The 25130-nt window shown below is 42.1% G+C and overlaps 1 protein-coding gene across 1 annotated transcript; it reads right to left on the bottom strand.

Moving 5' to 3' along the window:
• Window positions 1-760: 760 nt before the first annotated feature.
• On the bottom strand, window positions 761-14446 carry LOC115760714 (nuclear factor of activated T-cells 5). The gene is given in 4 exon segments (XM_030702181.1): window positions 761-1089; window positions 1348-4138; window positions 4197-4455; window positions 14333-14446. Coding segments are annotated over 4 exon segments (3357 nt in total). The 3' UTR covers window positions 761-896.
• Between the last annotated feature and the right edge of the window lie 10684 nt (window positions 14447-25130).

A 25130-nucleotide genomic window follows, 5' to 3' on the forward strand; every position in this document is an offset into this window, starting at 1 on the left:
TGTTGTTGCTGCTGATGTCTGTCCAAATGGCTGTTGTTGCTGTGCGCTAAAAATAAACGGCATGTAATTATAGCCGTTGACTGCGACTTGTTGCACTTACGCTGCCATACGCACACACACACGCACACGCGCGCCATAAAGGCCCAATGCGAACCGGCCAGGCAACTGTCGAAGAGAGCGTCTTCGAAGAGAGCGCACGCTGCTTAAGCCACAGATTTATGCGTGCTCTTTGCTGGCCTTTGGTCACGTCGTCCAGCAGCCAATGTGGCCAGCTCTGATAGGTCACGTATGCGCATATGATAAGTGCGCATTTTATTGTTTACGACAACATCTTGTCCTGCTATCGAAGCGTGTGTGTTAATCTTCTGTGGTGCTAGCAGCTAACCTTGGCCTAAATGTGTTGGCCAGCATGTTGAGTCTGTAGGCGCAGTTTGTAAACAACTCTTAGACTAAAGCTCAAATGTTGGCAAAGAAGTTGCTCGAACGGTATGCGGCAAAGCTTAACAAGAGCTTTAAGCTCAGCTTAGCGCGGACAACAACCCAAAAGCTGGGCAAAGTTAAGGCTCTGTTAGGGCAATGTTTGCTAACATTTGATTTACATTTTGCGCTTAAATATCTCATACATTAATTAAATTTGTTTTTATTATTCACGTAAATTAACTTAAATTAAGATAATCATCAGAATATATTTACAACATTGAAATACTACGAAAAGGAATATGCACTGTGTATGAACCGCAATCAATGATACCTTTTATGTACGAATTTTAGTGCCAAAAATAATGTGCGCCAATGTGAATGAAAGAATTTGAATATAGTACAAGTTCAAGGATGTTTGGGTCAAGTATCTAAATGGCATATTATGTGTATGTGTGTGTGTGTATGCGGCGTCTGCTTCATCTGCGACGCATATGCATCATGGTCTCTAGCGAGCTGGGATCCAGTGTGGCCGCATGCTCCAAATCCTCGCTGCTGGCATTCTCCTCGGCCACATTCACAAAGGTGCTGGAGAGTTCGCCATTCAGCTTGTTGACGCTGCCTGTCGTTATGTCATACATGAAGATCTCCTGCTCCGAGGCATCGCTGGATCTGTGGCATAATAAAGAGGAATGAAATGCATTGTGCTTGCATGCTGCTCTGTTAGCGTCACACTGTTAACGTCACATTAACATAACGATTATGCTACTGTATCGGACTAGTGTGTCATGTGGCTCCCATTGGCCCAATCGGACGGAACTTAAGCTGTTAGCGTCACCCTGTTAACGTCACATTAACATTGGCTGTTAAGAACGCTATAACTATATCAACTACGATTATGCTACTTAATCGGACTGGCATATCACTTACTTGGCCACTAGGAGCACCACCGACTGTAGTTCGATGTCCGTGCGCGCCTCCTTCTCGAGCCAGCGCTTGAAGTTCTCCTTGGTGGGCTTCTTGACCAGCGTCTTGACCAGCTCACCGCCCAGAAACTTGACCTCCTTGCTGTCCACACTGCTGCTGCGCGCCTCGCTGGACTGCGTCGGAGGCTGTGCCTCGACTGGCGCCAGCACCACCACGCTCACAATCTTCTTGCCCAGCAGCTCCTCGCTGTCGGGTATGGGAAACTGTGCGCCATTTATTTTCAGCGGCAAATAGCGATTGTATTGCTGGCGATCGGCCAGCTCGACGGGCGTCACCACGGTCGCATCCGTGCGCACATACTTGTCGCTCACGCTCTGGCCCTGCTCGGCATCGTAGCGCACCACCTTCACGTCCAGATTCTGTTTCTGTGGCAACGAGTTGCTCTGCTTGACGCGTTCGATTTGCTTTTCGCTGAGCGCCACCTTGTCGCCGTTGGGCTTCACCACGGTCAGCACCTTGTTGGTCTCGGCTATTTGTGCACCGCCGCCGGCGCCATAGAAATGCTGCAGATGCTCCGCGGGCAGATTCTCCAAAGCAATATCACCCTGCTTGTCATAGTCCAGCACCGAGATGTCGGCATTGTTCAGTATGCCGGAGGAGAGGAGCTGCTGGCGCAGATCATCGGGCACCTCGTCCGGCAGCTGCAGCAGCGTCTGCGAAGCCTTGCCATTAGGCGCGGGCGCAGCCGTGGGCAACGGAGTTGGCGTTGGGGCAGCAGCTGCTGCTGCACCGGCAGCTCCTGCTGCTGCTGGGGTTACATAAGTAGATTGCTGCTGCGGTTGTTGTTGCTGCTGGTTTCGCTCCTGTTGCTGTCGCTGCTGCAGCTCCTTGAACACATCCGAGTGGTAGGTGGACACGCTGAAGGGCGAATTATCCACAGCTGCACTCAGCTGCGCATTGCTCGTCTGCCTGGGCTGCTGCGCCTGCGGATGCACCTGTATCACCTGCTCGTTGTGCGCCTGCGGATACTGATTGTAGCTGGCATAGCTGGCGGCAGGTGGCACGGGCGTGACCACCATTACCTTCTGGCCATGCGTGGACTCGGCATAAACAGGCGGCGCCTCGCTGGCAAAGCTGCTGTACTGCGATTGCTGCTGCTGTTGCTGCTGCTGCTGTTGTTGCTGGTGCGTGTTGCTGGCTGTGATATAATGGCCAGCAATGGACTGGGACTGGGACTGGGATTGGGTGTGTGGCTGAGCTGCGTTGGTGGGCCCTGGCGCTAGATTGGGCGCGGGTATGTCATGAATCACCTCATTGCGATTGCTGCTGTACGCGAATTGCTGATGTGACAGCTGCTGCTCCTGTTGGCTGGGTATGAGCGGATTCTGCACCGTCTCGGTTATGTGCTGCTCGAACTTGGGTATGGACTTCAAGAGCTCCGTTTCCTTGGAGGGTTTTATGTCAAAATAGTTGAGCGATTGCGAGGAGTATTTGTGTTCCTGCTGCTGCTGTTGCTGCTGCTGCTGATGATGTTGCTGCTGTTGCTGCTGTGAATAGTAGGGTGTTGCTGGCGTGGGCGAGTGCACTATAAACTGCGGCTGCTGCACAAACTGTGGCTGTCTTACGAACTGATAAGGCTGCGGTTTGGGCGTTTGATATTGCTGCTGCTGCTGCTGTTGATGCTGCTGTTGCTGCTGTTGCTGCTGATAGCTGTCCAGCTTGAGCGGCAGCTGCAATGGCTTGACTTGTGGCGCTGGTGCGGGCGTGGGTCGGAATTTGATGGGCTGATATGGCGTGGAGCTGGCACGCGTGGGCAGCTCTTGAGTTTTTGGCGGTATTGTTGGGAAGAAGGGCACTTGCACCTGCTTATGCGGCGGCTTCTGGTACTGCTGCTGTTGCTGCTGTTGCTGCTGCGGCTGCTGCTGCTGTGTCTGCGTCTGATATTGCTGATTGTGATTGACATAGAACTGCGACTGCTGCACTAGCTTGTTGAATATGCTTTGCGAGGATGTGGACGGCAATTGCTGCTGCGTGATGCTGGGCCGCTGCTGCTGTTGCTGCTTCTGATAGAAATGTTGCTGCTGTGAATGTTGCTGCTGTGACTGCTGCTGCTGAGGCGGCTGTTGCTGCTTGCTTGGCGGCCTGAAGTAGTTGCTGCTGTGCTGCGTGGGCAGCTGCTGATGATTGGCAAACAGCAACTGTTGCTGCTGCGCCTGTTGCTGGTAGCTGTTGCTGCCGAAGAGCAAGTTGGAGACTGGGCCACGCCCGAAGCTGTTCTCGCGTCCGTAGTCGGCGCGCGTGTTGGTCAGGGGCAGCGCCACGACCTGGCGCTGAACGCTCTCCGCATCGTGCTCTTCTAGGATGTGGCCCGTCTGCTGCTTGTTCTCGGCGCCAAAGGACACGTGTATGCCACTGTTGCTGTGATACTTTTCGGAGTCGGGATGGATGATGGTGCGCAGCGTGGTGGCCGCCTTGAGCTGTGGCAACGGGGTCACCGGATACTGGACCAGCTCCTCCTCCTCCTCCTCTTCGGGCTCGTCGTTGTCGTCGTTGTTCAGCGAGGCGATGGGCGTCTCCAGATGCAGCTTGTTGTTCTGATCCTTTTTGTAGTTCACATAGTACACGTGCACCTTCTCCTTCTTCTTCTTCTTCGTCTTGGTCACAATGGGCTGCGGCGGCTCCTGGGCAAGCGTTTCGTTCGCATCCTTAATAATGATCTCGATGATGGGCTCCGGCGCCTCCAGATACTGCGGATACGGCGCATAGGCGCTGCCAAAGCTGCCCGGATACTGAGCTGAAAAGGGAGTCAGAGTTTAGTCAGAGAACGGAGCAAGTGCAGCCCGAGCTCTCACCTATGGCCTGCTGTCCATTGTAGTAGCCCGCCTGCGGATAGTAGCTGTCCACGTAGCCGGCACGCCGGCTGGCCACCTCCGGATAGAGATAGCCCGCATTGCCGAAGTCGTAGAGCGTGCGCTTGCCGCGATTCTCGCCGGGCACAGGCTTTACCTTCACCGACTTTGACTGGCGTGTTGTTGTGGCTGCAGCTGCAGTTGTGGGCGTGGCCTTCTTGCTAGTGGCTGTCTCAGTTTTGGGCTTGGATTCGCTTTTGGGCTTCGTCGTGCCGGCGGCAGCTGCTCCAACCGCAAACAGCGCCAACTGCAAAAATAAAAAAATACATTTTTTTTATTGTTAGTTTTATTTGATGAGCAATTTCTAATTTATTTATTTAGATTACTTGGCGAGATATTTAATTAAGTTTTGTGGCGCGCGCAAGGTCGAGACCCTCGGTTATGCGTATAAAAAAAAAAGAAATAATAAAACACTTTTACCGCAAAAAAGAAACCGAACCACAAAAGGCTAAGCAAATTTTGGTGAATGCCCAAAAGTGGCAAATTAAAAAAACGCTATCAAAACAAATATCAACATCAAGATTCCCCCCGCAAAGTGTTTTTTTTTTGTCGGGCAAAAATTAGCTGAACAAATCGTGGACATGGAACGCGAAGACGTGCGTTGAATCCGTCTTTGGCATTGGGTCAATGTCAAGTTGACTGCACACAAATAAAACACATATCACACACACACACACACACACAATTTTGTTGGGTTAAAGGCCAGCCTATGGGAGCCAAAGTCTCAGCTCCAGCTGAGCCCATCAATCTGCCCAATTGGAGCTTGTTAGGGCTTAGTCTTAATCGAATTTAACTGTGTCAGCCAAGTCGCGTTGAGCTGAGTAATCGGGCCTATTTGCCACACGTAGCCGTGAAAGTTGCGCTAAAAAGCGGACCTGAATTTCAATTTCAACACTCGCAATTTGCATTTCGACAATAAACGAGCAGCAATGCAGGTGACACACACACACACACACACACACACACACACACACACACACAAACAACACGCCCAAAACGAATTGTACATACCCTAAATAAGTTAAATACAATGTGAACATAAATACTTATGAGTGCGTATTCATAAATAAAATGAATATGCGATGGAGCAGGCATATTGATTTGTCGAAAATTTGTTAAGCTTAAATTGTGTATACCCTATAAAAGTTATATATACGAAATATAACAAATATGAGTATGAACTGAAGCGGGGTATTAATGAATAAAATGAGTAGACTATGAAAAGGGACAAATTTAGATTTGTATAAATATTATCATAAATTAGATATCCCAAATATATACAGAAATAAATCAAATAAATATGCTAGGGAAAAGTTTTCATTCCCTTAAAAATGATCAAGGGCAATGCATAAAATATATACAAAATAAATATGAGTATAATGCGAATCATCAAAATGAATAACCTATTGCAAAGGCATCGCATATACCCTATATTAATAAAATGCACAAAATATAATTTTAAATAAATCTGAGCCCAATCTCAAGCTCAATCTTGCAATAATAAATAAAATGAATATGCTATGGAAGAGGCATATTAAGCTATTTAACAAATGAAAGTTTAATAATCTTATGACAAGGTAATTATATTCCAGACGTTGTCATCCTTGAGACTAGCCACTTTTTTAGCCTTCTATTTAAGTCAAATTCAAATGGGATATTTTGTTAATATTTTGTTCAACAAAAGTTAAGCTACAAGCTGAAGTGAACAAGGGAAACAATTTAGTCTGATAAAGGATGCTGGTTCGAGCCCTTAGAAAGCCAGAATTGCCAGTAAAAATCAGGCTGATATTAAGAGTAATAATAATAATAATTATAATAAAAATATTGATAACAATAATAATATTTACCAGAGAGAAAATGTGTTTAAACAAAGGCCATAAAAGAACTCATCATAAGAATAATTATTAAGAATTACAGATAATAGATTCGGAGATGTCAACTAATTGAATTGGACTAAGAAAATGGCCTAGCAAGTGTAATGAATGCAACTGACTCAGATTAAAGAGTATGGAGCTGTTGTATAGCAAGAAGAAAGCATAAAATTGTACAGCAAATTAATCATAAGAATGAACTATATATATATATATATATTGATACTATATATCTATACATCCTTAACAGCTTTATGAACTTCAATTACAAACTATAAAGCACTTAGATCTCATGCCAAGCTGTACGCATAGCTTAATTATAACTTATATTTTTAATTCAAATTAATTCTGTGCACAACTTAATAATAAATAAATGTTTACTCCAGTTCACACTGAGTAAATTTTTGTGCTATATTTACTTGGCGTAGTTAAACTAAATTGGCTTCAATAAATAAGGCAAACTCTGATAGGCAAACCGCAGGTCGTTAGCTCGACCGCAACCAGAAGAAATCCTCTCGAGAAATGTAGTTTATTTCCGAGCAGAGTTCAGTCTTTGTTCTGTCTCAAAATGCAGCTCACGTTCACGCATATTATTCTGCTAATCGTGTTCAAAATCGTGTTGACATCTACGATCTTTCTATTTTCCTTAACTCAGGCATGGATAGCTTGGGAAAGCTGTCAGAGTTTCTTATGCGATAAGATGGTGCCCGTCTTTGTCCTGAGCACAGTCATCACTTGGATAATTCTGTTCATTATCGTACTCGTTTATTGTCAAGTGAAAGCGTGTCTCAAGTGCAGGAACAGCAGGCAAACAGTTTCCATAGCTAACTTGGAACTTGGTGAGCAGCAACGCGAATCTATCGAATATGAAGAGGAAAAGGAGGAAGAGCTGCCGCAGGCCCCGCAAGGGTCGCCACTATCAGGCTCAGGTGTGAACTATCAGCAATAGCTGCGCTCTATACTAGAAATATTATGATAACTCACATATAAGAATATATATATATATATGTAAATGGAAAGTGAGTCACTTTTGATTATTTGTAATGTAATTAAGTGTGTTCTGCTTGTTTCTGTACACTCGGCTCGTGCTTATGTCAAAGTTAACAGGCACTTTAACAGGAGAATAAACTTCATGTGAATGTTATCTCTAAACAATGTCGATTAGGGCTCTAAAAAGGTTTAACACTTAATCATAGGCACATTTTTACTCGACATATTCGAGATATAATCTTTTGGAAATGCAACAAACGGCCATATCTCGAGTAAATTACGTCCGAGCTGCTTAGAGGCATTTTTGTTAAATTTAATCAATATTTTAAATGTGTGAATTAACAATCGCTGCTAGCAATCACTACGAGCCTAAAAAGCTGTGCCCATCGAAGATCTGATGGGCCTGAGTTATGCAAGTTATTAAATCTGCATAGACTTTAAGAGACTTAAGTCAGATTTTGCAGAGATTGAAACATTTTGGGCTCGTGAAAGTCCATGGCAACGTTTGGCATTCAATTTTCAACTTGAATGCGAGCCAATTCGGGCAAAAATTGTGCTTTCATTGGTTATCTTTGAGCCAGGACAGTTACAAAGAGAGAGTGGATGTACTGCAATGCGTGCAGTGCCAGCTAAAGTATATGACAATAGATCATGACACTAAGCCAAACAACAACCAAAAAGTTGTCTCTTAGCCAGCTGCAGCAACGCCCACGCAGTTGTCTTTCGGCCAACTGCCAACTGCCAAATGCAACGGGCAACTCAATTGCTTGAAGTGAAAATATTTTATGGTTATTCCAGTCCCAGTCCCAGACCCCGCCCAACCCTCACCCTTCTGGCATTTGACATTTGGCACTGCCATAAAACAAAATTTGCTTTACTTTCTCAAAACAACAAAAAGTTTGTAGAAGAAAATAATCATTTCTAGCTGCTTTTTTCATTGACTGCAAATGTGAGTAATGTGGGCGCTGACATTTGATATATTATAATTGAGTAATAATCGTGCTTAAAGTGAAACTCACACGCCAAAAACTGTAATATAAATAAGACAAAAAGACAGCTGTAAATGTGGACCAAGCGGCGTATGCGCAATGCGCGAGCAAAGATCAAGCTGGCAGACATGTGTATATACATTGTGAAGATCTGCCGAGATAATGATTATGGCATCGTTGTCACATCGTTGAAGCTGTCAAACGCGCCAGTTCGTCAAACATCCAAAACGGAAGCTGTGCGAACTATTTTGACAGCACTTGCGGCAAACGCTATTGTTTTTTTTTTCTTTTCCAAATTTTTGTTGTAGCTCTTTTTTGTTTTTTATAGCTACTGTTGCGGCTGCTGCTGTTGTCGCCTTAGTGCGTGATTTCTTTGCTGACACACATTTTGACAGGCGACGTGGCTTTTAATTGCACTCATCAAGTCTATATATATATATATGTATAGACACATGCACGCACTTTTTTTTTACAAAAGCAGAGGAAGAGCTCGTCTCTTACCGCATCTTATGCTAATTAGGCCACATTGTCACATTTTAAATGTGCGCCCCCGACAACAGAAACAAACGATTATTTAACACGGCCAAAAATTGTTGATAGAAATGAATCGCGAATTGGTTAACGCGTATTAGCATAATGAACTGACCTACACCTGGTGCCGCTGCTGCTTAGCTCGGTAGCCACAATCAGATGGATTTATTAACACACACCCCGCTGGCACACACACAAGCACACACACACGCAGGCAGACACAATGTATGCCCACAGACAATGGCCAAATGTCAAGCCAAAATATAAAGCAAAGCTGCAAAGTTGTTTTTTTTATTTTGGCCATTGATGGCGCACACAAGACGCAAAAAGAAACTGGCGCATAATCAAAAAGAAAGATGCTAACAATGGGAGAAAGTTAACACCAGATACACCACACACACACACACACTTACACACTCTCACATACATACACACGCAGCAAGATATACGCACAGTCTCTAACAAAATTGTTTACAAGCTAATAAATTTTGTTGGCCCAGCAGCTAACCGAACTGCATTCAGCAGCGCCCACAACAACAACAACAACAATTTGCGCGGAATTATGTAATTAATAGAAAGAAGCAGCAGCAGCAGCAGCAGCAGAAGAAGAAACACTAACTAACCTGGCCAAGCATTTAGTGGCCGCGTGTAAATCAAAGAAACACTTGAGCGCATCTTTAAAGCCAAACGAATTGATTGTGTAATGCAAGCCGAAGCTAAATTATGGCCAAAATGTGAGAGGCTCGAGCAAATTATAGAGTAGATGCTGCCGCTGCCGCCGTCGCTGCTGCTGCTGCACGAAGAGGCTGCAACATTTCGTATACACTTGTTGAGGGTATTCTAGTTTTGCCAGCAAATGTGTAAAAGCAGACGTTGTCGAGATCAAGAAGTATGTATGTATGTATATATATACTATAGAGATAGCATTAATGAAGTACATATATAGTCTGAAGCCGTGTCAAATGACGAGCTACTCAAGCCAGTTACGCAGTGCACATGATGTCTGATTCCTTACAAATAAATAATAATCCATATAAAACAACACTCAAAATTATATGTTTTTTTTTATAAATTGGGGAAACCCAAAAAAATATATATGCATAGAAAAAATGTTTTTCGTTTCAAACATAGAAATTAAAAAAAATTATATTTTTGAATTGTAGACAACAAAATATCCCCAATATATTAATTAACAGATATTATTTTCGAGCATTTCCGAAGTTATGAACAATTTTTTAAAAAACATTATTTCTAAAATTTAGAAATATTTTTTAAGAAGTTCAAACTTTACGAAGAAACTATTCGAAAAAATGTTCTAAATTTCGAAATGTTTTAAATTTTGAAAATTTGGCAAAAATGGTTTGTTTAAGCACTTTTCTAAAAATTTCAAGTATGTTAAAATGTCGAAAAATTTTAAAATATTTTCTAAAATTTTGAAAAAATTGCTTTTTTGATTAGTCAACATAAATGTTTTCATCATAAGTTCCTCAAATCTGTTGCAGACATTATATATGTAAAATATATATATATATACTATAACTATTTTTTGATAAATGTGAATTTGAATTTCTTAGGGCTACTTTAAGGACAATTTCTTCGCATCCTCAGCAAGTGTATTTAAGCTGCGGCTTATCGCAAAGAGCCTTGTTACGTGTTTTATTGTTTTTGTATTTGGGCAGTCAAACAGCTAACTGCCGCACAGCTTCACAGCTTCACAGCTTCACAGCTCAACAGCTCAACAGCTTGTGGCATGTGGCAGCTGGCAAATTGTTGGTATCTGTGTCTGTCGCCTTCGTGTTTACGAGCGCCTAGTGAAATCTTGAGGCAACAGCAACTGCTGCAGTTGCAATTGCAATTGCAGTTGCAGTTGCCAATTGCAGTCGCGACAAACTGCATTAGTTAGCATATCAGCTCGTAAACTGATGACAAATGGCCAGCACGGATTCTCATGTTGTTGCCAATATGCAATTTGCTTTTTTACCAGCAATTGTTGCTGCTGTTGCTGTTGTTGTTGCTGTCACAGTTATGCCTATTAGCTGATGGCAATCTCTCAGCAACGCCCCGCGTTTCATCTGGCTGCAACTATATGCTAATAACCAACATTTGGCCAAAACAATCTGCGCCAAATGCTGTTGACGATGAACAGTTATGATACGTGGCAGACGATCTGCCATTGTTGCGGTTGGCCATGTGAACTGTTTGCCAACTGCATGTGACACGGCACAATTATTCTTCTGGCCCGAACTCGGCTGAAAGTCAAATGTGTGAGAGCCGACAGACCCAGAACGTCAAAAGCTTTGCAGTTAGCCAGGCGTGTGTGTGTGTAGGTGTGTGTGCAAGTCACAGTCAATTATACAGGTGAGCGGCCAACTCAAAACTAGAAAGGCAAACATCATGCAAATGGTTTACATTTTGCAATAGCTTACAATAAAGTTACCAGCCACTTTAACATGTGCTTTAACTTTATTTTAATGCTGGCTTCAAATGGTTAACTTTAGAATGCAAGAGCTGGGCTAACTGAAGGTGGTTTATTTAGCATATGCTTATGTTAAAGATAACAGCTACTTTAACATATACATAAACTTAATGTTAAAGTTGTCTGCATCTAGTTAACTTTACATTTTGCAAAAGCAAACTAATATTTGCAAGCTTTGCCCATGCTTATGCTAGAGTTAACAGGCACTTTAACATGTGCTTTAACTTCATTGTAATGTTGGCTTCAACTGGACCTCTAAAATGCGATAAATGGAGGTGGCTAATTGATCGTTTGGAGCTCATTTTGGCAAAATATGTTAAAGTTTGCAGCTGAAGAATAACCCCCTGCCACCCCAACTGCCTTTCATAAGCCCACTTGCGAGTTAAAAAGAATGAAACACTTTTTTGCGTTAACAAAAGCGCATTAATGGCACTTCAAACACAAAGTGGAATTAATGAACAGCAGCTAACTCTTAAGATAAGATGCATAAAGCGAGTCACAAATAACATAACAAACGAATTTAAAAAACTATAAATATTGAACATCAAAGCAGTCTCTTGTCAAAAACAAGTCGAACAGGCAAACCCACGACAACAACAAAAATGCTTAAAAAAGAATCGATTGTGGCCATGGAAGGCGTTAAGAGCCGCAGCCGACAAATTGCATATTTCCAAGGCGTTTCAACTGAGATAAAACGAGTTTGTGCAATGTCCTCAATCGATTCACATATGAAAGTCGCACAATACAAATTTGACAGTCGAAAAGCAAAACAAAAAAAGACAATGCCCCTGAAAAACGTTTGCGGATGTGCATAATGCGATGCGACTGGCTAAATGCCAAATTGTGTATATAATCCTTATAATTAGAGATCAACCGAGCGAGTTGCATAACGGCGACATGTTATCAAATGTGGAGCAACAACAACAGGAATTGAAGGAAGTGAGTGTGCGCGAGTGTGTGTGTGCGAGTGTGTGTGTGCGAGTGTGTGTTAAATTGAGGCGTGCAAAATGTTTGTGCTTGTGACTGGCGAAAATGAAACGAAAGACTTAAGCGACAAACTTGGCGTGCGAGTCGCCGCAACTAAAAGGCGTAAAAATACGCAAAACGTTAATCGTTGCCTTTTTTTTTCACTCTTTCGAGTTTTCTTTCTCTGGCCTTAGAAGCTGCACAGCCTGGCACCAAAACGGAAGTAAGCGACGAACTAGACCAAAATAAACACTTGGCGAGCAGCCACAACAACAACAACAGCTGAGAAACAACTGAAGCAGCTGCCAGACAACAAATAAAAACAAAGCGATAAAGAAAAAAAATGATGAATTATTAAATGAAATGAAAAATGAAAGTGTTTTTCTGTCAGTCAAACGAATGATGAGGCTGCCGTTGGGTCGGACGCCAGCCGAATCTGCCTCAACGCGACATGAATTGGACACAGATACAGATACACCAGGGCTCAGCTATGGGCACAGGTACAGACCCAGACCCAGACCGAGGCACAGATCCGGGCGCTGAGAAAGCGAACTTCAAGTCCAAGTTGAGCTGGCGGACAACGTGCCAACAGCTGGCTGCTGTTTTCGATAACTGCCCCTCCCCCAATCCAATGCCTGCCCCCTCGCTAAGCCCTTGCCGCGTGCAGGTGAAGACGCCTCAACCTTAATCTCAAGCCCAATCTCAGACACAGTCACAGTCAAAGTTTCCAAGTTTCATATGCATAATAAACCAAAGAAGATGACGCTGCAGCTGCTATCATCATTTGTAAGGGCAACAAAATAAAAAAGCATAAATAAATGAAAATAAAACGCTCGGACAATGCGCCGTAAAAGTTGTTGAACCAGTCAAAGAATGTCATTGAAACGATATTCAAAACAATTTTCATCGAATGCAAATGCGTTGCGATGAATAGCCACATAAATGTGTCAACATTTGGACAGATCCCAAACGCCAGCTGGGCATTATATTACAATTAACAGTGGCAGACTACCATGCGTATACCCTGTAATCATTACAAGTGCTTACATGGGCTTTATTGTATTGGATTTAATTTGTTTGACAGTGGAAAGCAGAGATTTGATTCGAGCTTCTGTACCCATAGCTAATTTTACAGGGTATCTAGTAGTCAAGCACTATAACATGTAACAGTTCTTGGCTGTTATCTCAAGCTACCTAAACAATCACATATGGCAGGTAATTAACACCTCTCTAGCTGCCGCTGTGCCATCCTGCCTCCCCTCCCCCCACCCTACCCAACTCCCGACCCTCTCGCCACCTGCCTCTCCATATCTCTTTCGCTAGCTATTACCACAGAGATTGGGCAAGTTTGTCGCCGTTGCAGTTTTGCATATATGTCAAAGTAAATTGAAATGCAATTGAACGAAATGTTGCGCATGAGCCGTGGCAGCAACAGGCAGCAGGCAGCAGGCGGCAGGCGTGGCAGGCATTATGCAAAGAGACAACGCGACAATAAAAAGCCACAACAAATTAGCTGACCAGCGAGCAGTCGTTGCACATGTTGACAATTACACAAGGCGCAGGCGCTGCTGCAGCGGGTGGCGTTCGGGCGTTCGGGCGTGTGGTAACAAAAGACTTAGGCAACGAACGCGTCAAAATTTTCTTAAATTAATAATCAAGCATGGCTTTAATTAGTTAAAATCTTTGGCTGTCGAGCTAAACGATGTGCAAGGTCGTTGCATAAAATACATAAAAATCGTCTATATAAAGGCCAGAAGAAAAACCAAAAAAAAAAAAAAAAAACACGCGCACACGCATAAATTAAAACCGAAGCAACAAATAAAAAACTTAAAAGACCGCAACTAAAGTGAGAGTGAGAGTCGGCCCGGAGCCGGAACCGGCCACAAGTGATGCTCCAACAAGCCGCGAGGGGGTGAGCAGAGAGATGCAAGGGAGGGGAGGAGGGGAGGAGGGGAGGGGATTTGCATATGACGCATTGACCCGAACTGTGGCGATTATGTAAGATGTGTGCAGTTCGTATTTAATACATATGCTAAAGAGCTAGCTCGACTAATTAAAATTCCAGCAAAAATGCTTAACAACAAGTGTGTAAGCGCGGAAGGGGGCGGGACGCGGGTAGGGGTTAGCTGCTCACAAATTAAAGTTAAAGCTAATCGACGCATTGGCTTCATTAATATATGCCATGCATAAAATGTCTTAAAGAAGCTGGCCCCAAAAAAAGCAAGCTTTTAATTTAAAATAGATGCGGGCTTCGACAGCAGATGATGATTATGTTAAAGAAGAGCTCGATGATGATGATGATGATGATGATGCCAAAATGCTTGCAGCCGTAATTGCAGGCCGAAAAATTGTTTGTGGCCAAAACCGCATTCCGATTTCATGTATTTACAACTTATTCGACTGCGCAAGTGTGTGTATGTGTGTGTGTGTGTGCGTGTGTGTGTGTGCATGAAATTCATATTTCGTGTGTCGCCGTTCACTCGATTGGCTAGAAAAACCTGTAACTGACTGCCTCGTTGCCTGGCTCGTCTTCAGTTTGCGGCTGCTGCCAAAAGTTTCCTTTTCCTTGCGGCAGACGCTTTTGGCCAATCGTGTCCAGCTGCAGCTCATCTTGGCCAAGTTAATTGCGCTGCCGAGTGAAAGGCTTTGCCTGGCCAGGGCTAACGGCCAGGAGCTGTATTATATATCAATCTGAACTTGTCACATTTCTTGGCTCGCAGCCAAATACAAGAAAAGTTTTCATTTTCTACAAAAAAATAAAAAAAACGAACGAAACAAAAATAAAACCAATCAACTTTCTACACTCCAAATTCACATACAAATTGTTGGTTTGCATGCGTGCAGCATATTAAAAAAATGACGCTGCCTATTCGGAAGACACACACACACACACACGCATACACCTGTAACAGGTGCTGAAGTGTTTTTGTGTATGCGTGAGCAGCCCTGGGGCCAAGTGCTGCTGACGGAAAGCAGGCCATTTGGCCAATTCTTTTCAGGCAATGACAATCAACTTATTGCGAGGGGAGAGAGGGGGGGAGGGGCTTTTTTTATTAACTTTGCTTTGCCAGCCAGCAATTAGCCATGAAACGCATTTGGGCCACATGTCTTGACACAACAAACACACCTGTTACTGGGTCGCGCGTCTGCCAAAAAAAAAAAAAAAAAACAAATACAAAAGCCAAAGAGAAAAAACATCATTACAAATCTTTTGTAAAGGTTGCAAATCAGACAAACGCAGCCATGAACCAAATGGCCAATAATGATGGCTATTGATTTGCTGGCTTAAAAGTCAGCGGCCGTTTTGGCGCCTCAATTTGAAAGGCTGCCGCGACAGCTGCTGCGTCTGCCACAGAAGCGAAAGGAGGGCAAGTTTTGATTTTGCCACATGTTGCATGCTGATTTTTTTGTTATTGTTGCACTTCAAAATAAAGATGAAGTTGTTAGCTGCACAAAAGGCAGCTGCAACACACACATACACACACACACACACACACACACACAGAGAGGGGGTCGTGTGGCAACAGCAGGTGGCAGCAGCAGCGCATCGGTCATTATTTGCATTTGTCTGGGGCATTGCGCATCGGCCAGACTCTGACAATGCACAAATTTGCGATGCTCGCGATTACACAAGATTAGAGTTGGGCTTGATTGCAGCTGCGGCACATACACTAACTAGTTGCATGCAACATGCCGCTGCCGCTGCCGCTGACAATTAAAAAGTCACAGCCGTAACAAGTGCCAAGTTGAAGACTCCTGCACTTCACACTGAGCTGTTGCCAACAGTTGTTGCTGCCACAATTGTCTAGCAGGCAGCCGGAAGACAGTTTACAGTTTACAGTTAACAGTTGTTGTTGCTGCTTTTGCCACATTAGTGACATAATTTATCAATGTCAATGGAAGAATACAGGCAAATGGCAAAGTTTGCTGTGTTGCGGGTCAAGCGTTGACACCTGTCCACAACAACAACAACAGCAACAGCAGCAACAACAGCTAACTGTTATGTAAAAGCTACTCACCAGCAATGGCAAATGTTGCAAGCGCATCTTGCAGGACAACGGCTGTTGTTGTTAATCCGCTTAACAGTGGCTGTTAGTTAACAGCTGTTGTTGCTTAACAGCGGCTTGTCTAATATGCCAAATAAAATACACAACACAACACTGCACAGCACACAGATCACGTTTATGTATATGTGTATATTTATATATATTCGGCCCGTTATCCTGGCGCCGCACAACAACAAAAGCCGCGTACGCTATCAAATTTAGTTCAGAGCGTAGCGCGTCCAAACCGAAACGCGTCCGTGTTATAACTGAAACTTGATGCAAAGCGCAGTCGCACAAGTCGCAAACGCGCAACAGAGTGAGAGAAAGAGAGTAAAGAAGATGCCAGTCACAAGTGACTCACCTCGTGGTGAGTTACGGCCAGCGCTGGGCGAGTTTAACTCTGTGACTGCTGCTCAAGCATTCTCAATCAATTCACGCTGAAAGTGAATCTGAATAAACACACACACACTCGCACACACACACATGCACTTTACAGCTCATTTGGCTAAGAGCAGAAAAGTACTTAATCATGATTACAATTACGTCTATGCGCAGAGCAAAATGTTTAGAGACTAGCTCAAATTGTGCCGCGAGCCAACAATAGCTCAATGTGTGCGCAAAACGCCGGCAAAAGCCAAAATATAATAATAAGAAAATCGAAAATGAGTAAATATATATAATAATACGAAAGAAAAAAAGTCAAGCGCACAGCTTTATAGATAATGCTCCAGCGAAATGTCTGGCGAAAAAAAGATCAAAGATCACAATAGCGCACATAATTAACGGTTATCGAAAGGCGGTTTGTTTCTTCATTGTGCCACATAAAATCATAAACATTTTGGCCTGCACGGTTAGCAAATGAGCGGCAAATAGCAAACAAAACATGTAAGAGCGCTCGAGGCGGGAGTGCGCGACTAGCGGATACCCTAAACAACAGCAAATGCAGCTAGTGCTAGGCGGAGGGAAAGAAGGGTGCGTTAGCTGTGAAAGATACTCGAAGTTCATATACTAATCCAGAAGCTACATGTCAAATTTGGTGACTCTAGCTCATAAGGCCGCATTTCGATAACGATTTTTATCGATTACATGCAAACAGGGCAAGTTATCGATTATCGGACAAAAAATCGCACTGCACGGGCACGAGGAGGCACTTCTTTCAAGTCTAAAGATATAATAAGTTCTGAGATCGACGGACAGACTTACAGTCGAATGGACAGGTAGAGGAACGAAGGAACAGACAGGCGGACGGAGGGACGGAGGGAAGAAAGGAGATGCAGATCAACTCAGCTATTGATGCTGACTAAGATTATATATACTAGATGGGCTTGGTGATGCTTTCTTCTGCCTGTTACATACATTTGCACAAAACCAATATACCCTTTTACATATTTTCAATGGGTATGAAAAACATAAATAGAAGGCAACATTGATATATTGATGCATGATTGATTTTTATTTGTAGCTCTGAATTAATTTGTGCTAAACAAATATCCCTGACAGGCTGTGCAGCATAAATGTGTTCAATTACAATTGTAATTACTGCAGCAATTACTTTGGTAATTAGCCCCAAAAATAGCTGAACAAATTAAGCATTTCGCGTTAAAATAAAAATTAGCGTTCATTACAAATAATTTAACATTTTCTATTATTTGTTGTATGATATATTGTTGCTTAATTTCTTGTATTTCCCCGCAGTTATTTATTGATTTTGTTTGATTTGTTTTTCAGATTTCGTTACGAACTTTCCAAAACGCAAAACGCATCTCAAATAAATCATTTACTCCCATTTTGTAGCGGAAATACAGAAATAATTGTTACTTGTGAGCTGTTTCCGTTGATCATTGAAAAAAGCATTAAAAGAAAAAAGAAACCAAATGCTGGATATCTGAGCTCTTTTTTAAGACATAGCCTAAGCAATATAACAATAAATAACCTTAAACAATGATGGCCTAATATCATTAGTCTAATAACTATCTATCTAATATCCATCTAACTAATATAATAACGAACAGCGCGATTGTTTAGGAAAACTTTTTAACTACCATAACTTTGTTCCTGATGGGATCTAACTATTATTCCACAACTTTTTTTTATATATGAAATAAATCAATTTAAGAATTTTTTTTATTTATCTATTTTTTTTATGATAATCGATTTGTAGCTTTATTTCTTAATATTATTAAAGCTCTAGGGTATATCAAGAAACTATTGAGATACGCTTTTTAAGCAGCAAAGACAACTATTGTCTCTCGACATAGACCATAAGACTTTTTATTCAGTTGCCCCAATGATACACATGTTAACAAGTAAGAGGTTCGAGTCGGGAGCTCCCGACTAGGAGATACCCTGAACCCTCTTCTTCCAACATCAAATGCATATATATATTCTATTTTAGAAGCTATATGTCAAGTTTGGTGACCCTAGCTCTTATTATTTACCAAAATTGCCCAAGAAACAGGATATCGATAACGATTTTTATCGATTGCTTGGAAACGGAGTAAGTTATCGATTATCGGAAACAAACTCGATCTGCGCGGGAACTAGGAGCAAGTCTCTAGCTCCTATAGGTTCAGAGATCCTTGCGTTCATACATACGGACGGACGAACGGATGGACAGACAGACGGACATGGCTAGATCGACTCAGCTATTTATGCTGATCAAGAATATATATACTTTATAGGGTCGGAGTTGCTTCTTTCTGCCTGTTACATATATTTGGCTTTCGCACATATTCAATATACCCTTATACCCATTTTTAATGGGTTCAGGGTATAAAAAGCCAAACTGCGTAAAAATCGGATGAGATTTGACCGAGTTATGGGGTGGTAATTTTTGACCCATGTCTATATACGAATCTTGGGGTAAGATTTGGACATGCATTTCGACTAAAAAATCGGTGTTCAGATTTGAATGCCAGATTAATCTAGAGGGAAAACCATGAAGGAAAAGCCAAACTTCGTGGAAATCGGATGAGATTTGACCGAGTTATGGGGTGGTAAATTTTGACCCATGTCTAGATACGAATCTTGGGGTAAGATTTGGACATGAATTTCGACCAAAAAATCGGTGTCGAGATTTGAATGCCCGATTAATCTAGAGGGAAAACCATGAAGAAAAAGCCAAACTTCGTGGAAATCGGATGAGATTTGACCGAGTTATGGGGTGGTAATTGTTGACCCATGTCTAATACGAATCTTGGGGTAAGATTTGGACATGAATTTCGACCAAAAAATCGGTGTCAAGATTTGAATGCCACATTAATCTAGAAGGAAAACCATGAAGAAAAAGCCAAGCTTCGTGAAAATCGGATGAGATTTGGCCGAGTTATGGGGGTGGTAATTTTTGACCCATATCTATATACGAATCTTGGGGTAAGATTTGGACATGAATTTCGACTAAAAAATCGGTGTCGAGATTTGAATGCCAGATTATTCTAGAGGGAAAACCATGAAGAAAAAGCCAAACTTCGTGGAAATCGGATGAGATTTGACCGAGTTATGGGGTGGTAATTTTTGACCCATGTCTAGATACGAATCTTGGGGTAAGATTTGGACATGAATTTCGACCAAAAAACCGGTGTCGAGATTTGAATGCCAGATTATTCTAGAGGGAAAACCATGAAGAAAAAGCCAAACTTCGTGGAAATCGGATGAGATTTGACCGAGTTATGGGGTGGTAAATTTTGACCCATGTCTAGATACGAATCTTGGGGTAAGATTTGGACATGAATTTCGACCAAAAAATCGGTGTCGAGATTTGAATGCCCGATTAATCTAGAGGGAAAACCATGAAGAAAAAGCCAAACTTCGTGGAAATCGGATGAGATTTGACCGAGTTATGGGGTGGTAATTGTTGACCCATGTCTAATACGAATCTTGGGGTAAGATTTGGACATGAATTTCGACCAAAAAATCGGTGTCAAGATTTGAATGCCACATTAATCTAGAGGGAAAACCATGAAGAAAAAGCCAAGCTTCGTGAAAATCGGATGAGATTTGGCCGAGTTATGGGGGTGGTAATTTTTGACCCATATCTATATACGAATCTTGGGGTAAGATTTGGACATGAATTTCGACCAAAAAATCGGTGTCGAGATTTGAATGCCACATTAATCTAGAGGGAAAACCATGAAGAAAAAGCCAAACTTCGTGGAAATCGGATGAGATTTGGCCGAATTACGGGGGTGGTAATTTTTGACCCATGTCTAGATACGAATCTTGGGGTAAGATTTGGACATGAATTTCGACCAAAAAATCGGTGTCGAGATTTGAATGCCACATTTATCTTGAGGGAAAACCATGAAGAAAAAGCCAAACTTCGTGGAAATCGGATGAGATTTGACCGAGTTATGGGGTGGTAAATTTTGACCCATGTCTAGATACGAATCTTGGGGTAAGATTTGGACATGAATTTCGACCAAAAAATCGGTGTCGAGATTTGAATGCCAGATTATTCTAGAGGGAAAACCATGAAGAAAAAGCCAAACTTCGTGGAAATCGGATGAGATTTGACCGAGTTATGGGGTGGTAATTTTTGACCCATGTCTATATACGAAACTTGGGGTAAGATTTGGACATGAATTTCGACCAAAAAATCGGTGTCAAGATTTGAATGCCACATTAATCTAGAGGGAAAACCATGAAGAAAAAGCCAAGCTTCGTGAAAATCGGATGAGGTTTGGCCGAGTTATGGGGGTGGTAATTTTTGACCCATATCTATATACGAATCTTGGGGTAAGATTTGGACATGAATTTCGACCAAAAAATCGGTGTCGAGATTTGAATGCCACATTAATCTAGAAGGAAAACCATGAAGAAAAAGCCAAACTTCGTGGAAATCGGATGAGATTTGACCGAGTTATGGGGTGGTAAATTTTGACCCATGTCTAGATACGAATCTTGGGGTAAGATTTGGACATGAATTTCGACCAAAAAATCGGTGTCGAGATTTGAATGCCAGATTATTCTAGAGGGAAAACCATGAAGAAAAAGCCAAACTTCGTGGAAATCGGATGAGATTTGACCGAGTTATGGGGTGGTAAATTTTGACCCATGTCTAGATACGAATCTTGGGGTAAGATTTGGACATGAATTTCGACCAAAAAATCGGTGTCGAGATTTGAATGCCACATTTATCTTGAGGGAAAACCATGAAGAAAAAGCCAAACTTCGTGGAAATCGGATGAGATTTGACCGAGTTATGGGGTGGTAAATTTTGACCCATGTCTAGATACGAATCTTGGGGTAAGATTTGGACATGAATTTCGACCAAAAAATCGGTGTCGAGATTTGAATGCCAGATTATTCTAGAGGGAAAACCATGAAGAAAAAGCCAAACTTCGTGGAAATCGGATGAGATTTGACCGAGTTATGGGGTGGTAAATTTTGACCCATGTCTAGATACGAATCTTGGGGTAAGATTTGGACATGAATTTCGACCAAAAAATCGGTGTCGAGATTTGAATGCCACATTAATCTAGAGGGAAAACCATGAAGAAAAAGCCAAACTTCGTGGAAATCGGATGAGATTTGACCGAGTTATGGGGTGGTAATTTTTGACCCATGTCTATATACGAATCTTGGGGTAAGATTTGGACATGAATTTCGACCAACAAATCGGTGTCAAGATTTGAATGCCACATTAATCTAGAGGGAAAACCATGAAGAAAAAGCCAAGCTTCGTGAAAATCGGATGAGATTTGGCCGAGTTATGGGGGTGGTAATTTTTGACCCATATCTATATACGAATCTTGGGGTAAGATTTGGACATGAATTTCGACCAAAAAATCGGTGTCGAGATTTGAATGCCACATTAATCTAGAGGGAAAGCCATGAAGAAAAAGCCAAACTTCGTGAAAATCGGATGAGATTTGGCCGAGTTATGGGGGTGGTAATTTTTGACCCATGTCTATATACGAATCTTGGGGTAAGATTTGGACATGAATTTCGACCAAAAAATCGGTGTCGAGATTTGAATGCCACATTATTCTAGAGGGAAAACCATGAAGAAAAAGCCAAACTTCGTGGAAATCGGATGAGATTTGACCGAGTTATGGGGTGGTAAATTGTTACCCATGTCTAGATACGAATCTTGGGGTAAGATTTGGACATGAATTTCGACCAAAAAATCGGTGTCGAGATTTGAATGCCACATTAATCTAGAGGGAAAACCATGAAGAAAAAGCCAAACTTCGTGAAAATCGGATGAGATTTGGCCGAGTTATGGGGGTGGTAATTTTTGACCCATGTCTATATACGAATCTTGGGGTAAGATTTGGACATGAATTTCGACCAAAAAATCGGTGTCGAGATTTGAATGCCACATTTATCTTGAGGGAAAACCATGAAGAAAAAGCCAAACTTCGTGAAAATCGGATGAGATTTGGCCGACTTATGGGGGTGGTAATTTTTGACCCATGTCTAGATACGAATCTTGGGGTAAGATTTGGACATGAATTTCGACCAAAAAATCGGTGTCGAGATTTGAATGCCACATTAATCTAGAGGGAAAACCATGAAGAAAAAGCCAAACTTCGTGGAAATCGGATGAGATTTGACCGAGTTATGGGGTGGTAAATTGTTACCCATGTCTAGATACGAATCTTGGGGTAAGATTTGGACATGAATTTCGACCAAAAAATCGGTGTCGAGATTTGAATGCCACATTAATCTAGAGGGAAAACCATGAAGAAAAAGCCAAACTTCGTGAAAATCGGATGAGATTTGGCCGAGTTATGGGGGTGGTAATTTTTGACCCATGTCTATATACGAATCTTGGGGTAAGATTTGGACATGAATTTCGACCAAAAAATCGGTGTCGAGATTTGAATGCCACATTTATCTTGAGGGAAAACCATGAAGAAAAAGCCAAACTTCGTGGAAATCGGATGAGATTTGACCGAGTTATGGGGTGGTAATTGTTGACCCATGTCTATATACGAATCTTGGGGTAAGATTTGGACATGAATTTCGACCAAAAAATCGGTGTCAAGATTTGAATGCCACATTAATCTAGAGGGAAAACCATGAAGAAAAAGCCAAGCTTCGTGAAAATCGGATGAGATTTGGCCGAGTTATGGGGGTGGTAATTTTTGACCCATATCTATATACGAATCTTGGGGTAAGATTTGGACATGAATTTCGACCAAAAAATCGGTGTCGAGATTTGAATGCCACATTAATCTAGAGGGAAAACCATGAAGAAAAAGCCAAACTTCGTGGAAATCGGATGAGATTTGGCCGAATTACGGGGGTGGTAATTTTTGACCCATGTCTAGATACGAATCTTGGGGTAAGATTTGGACATGAATTTCGACCAAAAAATCGGTGTCGAGATTTGAATGCCACATTTATCTTAAGGGAAAACCATGAAGAAAAAGCCAAACTTCGTGAAAATCGGATGAGATTTGGCCGAGTTATGGGGTGGTAAATTTTGACCCATGTCTAGATACGAATCTTGGGGTAAGATTTGGACATGAATTTCGACCAGAAAATCGGTGTCGAGATTTGAATGCCAGATTATTCTAGAGGGAAAACCATGAAGAAAAAGCCAAACTTCGTGGAAATCGGATGAGATTTGACCGAGTTATGGGGTGGTAATTTTTGACCCATGTCTATATACGAATCTTGGGGTAAGATTTGGACATGAATTTCGACCAAAAAATCGGTGTCAAGATTTGAATGCCACATTAATCTAGAGGGAAAACCATGAAGAAAAAGCCAAGCTTCGTGAAAATCGGATGAGATTTGGCCGAGTTATGGGGGTGGTAATTTTTGACCCATATCTATATACGAATCTTGGGGTAAGATTTGGACATGAATTTCGACCAAAAAATCGGTGTCGAGATTTGAATGCCACATTTATCTTGAGGGAAAACCATGAAGAAAAAGCCAAACTTCGTGGAAATCGGATGAGATTTGACCGAGTTATGGGGTGGTAAATTTTGACCCATGTCTAGATACGAATCTTGGGGTAAGATTTGGACATGAATTTCGACCAAAAAATCGGTGTCGAGATTTGAATGCCAGATTATTCTAGAGGGAAAACCATGAAGAAAAAGCCAAACTTCGTGGAAATCGGATGAGATTTGACCGAGTTATGGGGTGGTAATTTTTGACCCATGTCTATATACGAATCTTGGGGTAAGATTTGGACATGAATTTCGACCAAAAAATCGGTGTCAAGATTTGAATGCCACATTAATCTAGAGGGAAAACCATGAAGAAAAAGCCAAACTTCGTGAAAATCGGATGAGATTTGGCCGAGTTATGGGGGTGGTAATTTTTGACCCATATCTATATACGAATCTTGGGGTAAGATTTGGACATGAATTTCGACCAAAAAATCGGTGTCGAGATTTGAATGCCACATTAATCTAGAGGGAAAACCATGAAGAAAAAGCCAAACTTCGTGGAAATCGGATGAGATTTGGCCGAATTACGGGGGTGGTAATTTTTGACCCATGTCTAGATACGAATCTTGGGGTAAGATTTGGACATGAATTTCGACCAAAAAATCGGTGTCGAGATTTGAATGCCACATTTATCTTGAGGGAAAGCCATGAAGAAAAAGCCAAGCTTCGTGGAAATCGGATGAGATTTGACCGAGTTATGGGGTGGTAAATTGTTACCCATGTCTAGATACGAATCTTGGGGTAAGATTTGGACATGAATTTCGACCAAAAAATCGGTGTCGAGATTTGAATGCCAGATTATTCTAGAGGGAAAACCATGAAGAAAAAGCCAAACTTCGTGGAAATCGGATGAGATTTGACCGAGTTATGGGGTGGTAAATTTTGACCCATGTCTAGATACGAATCTTGGGGTAAGATTTGGACATGAATTTCGACCAAAAAATCGGTGTCGAGATTTGAATGCCACATTAATCTAGAGGGAAAGCCATGAAGAAAAAGCCAAACTTCGTGGAAATCGGATGAGATTTGACCGAATTATGGGGTGGTAAATTGTTACCCATGTCTAGATACGAATCTTGGGGTAAGATTTGGACA

This window comes from Drosophila novamexicana, unplaced genomic scaffold (assembly GCF_003285875.2).
Source record: "Drosophila novamexicana strain 15010-1031.04,08,12 unplaced genomic scaffold, DnovRS2.1 tig00000462-arrow-pilon, whole genome shotgun sequence".
Taxonomy (NCBI): Eukaryota; Metazoa; Arthropoda; class Insecta; order Diptera; family Drosophilidae; genus Drosophila; species Drosophila novamexicana.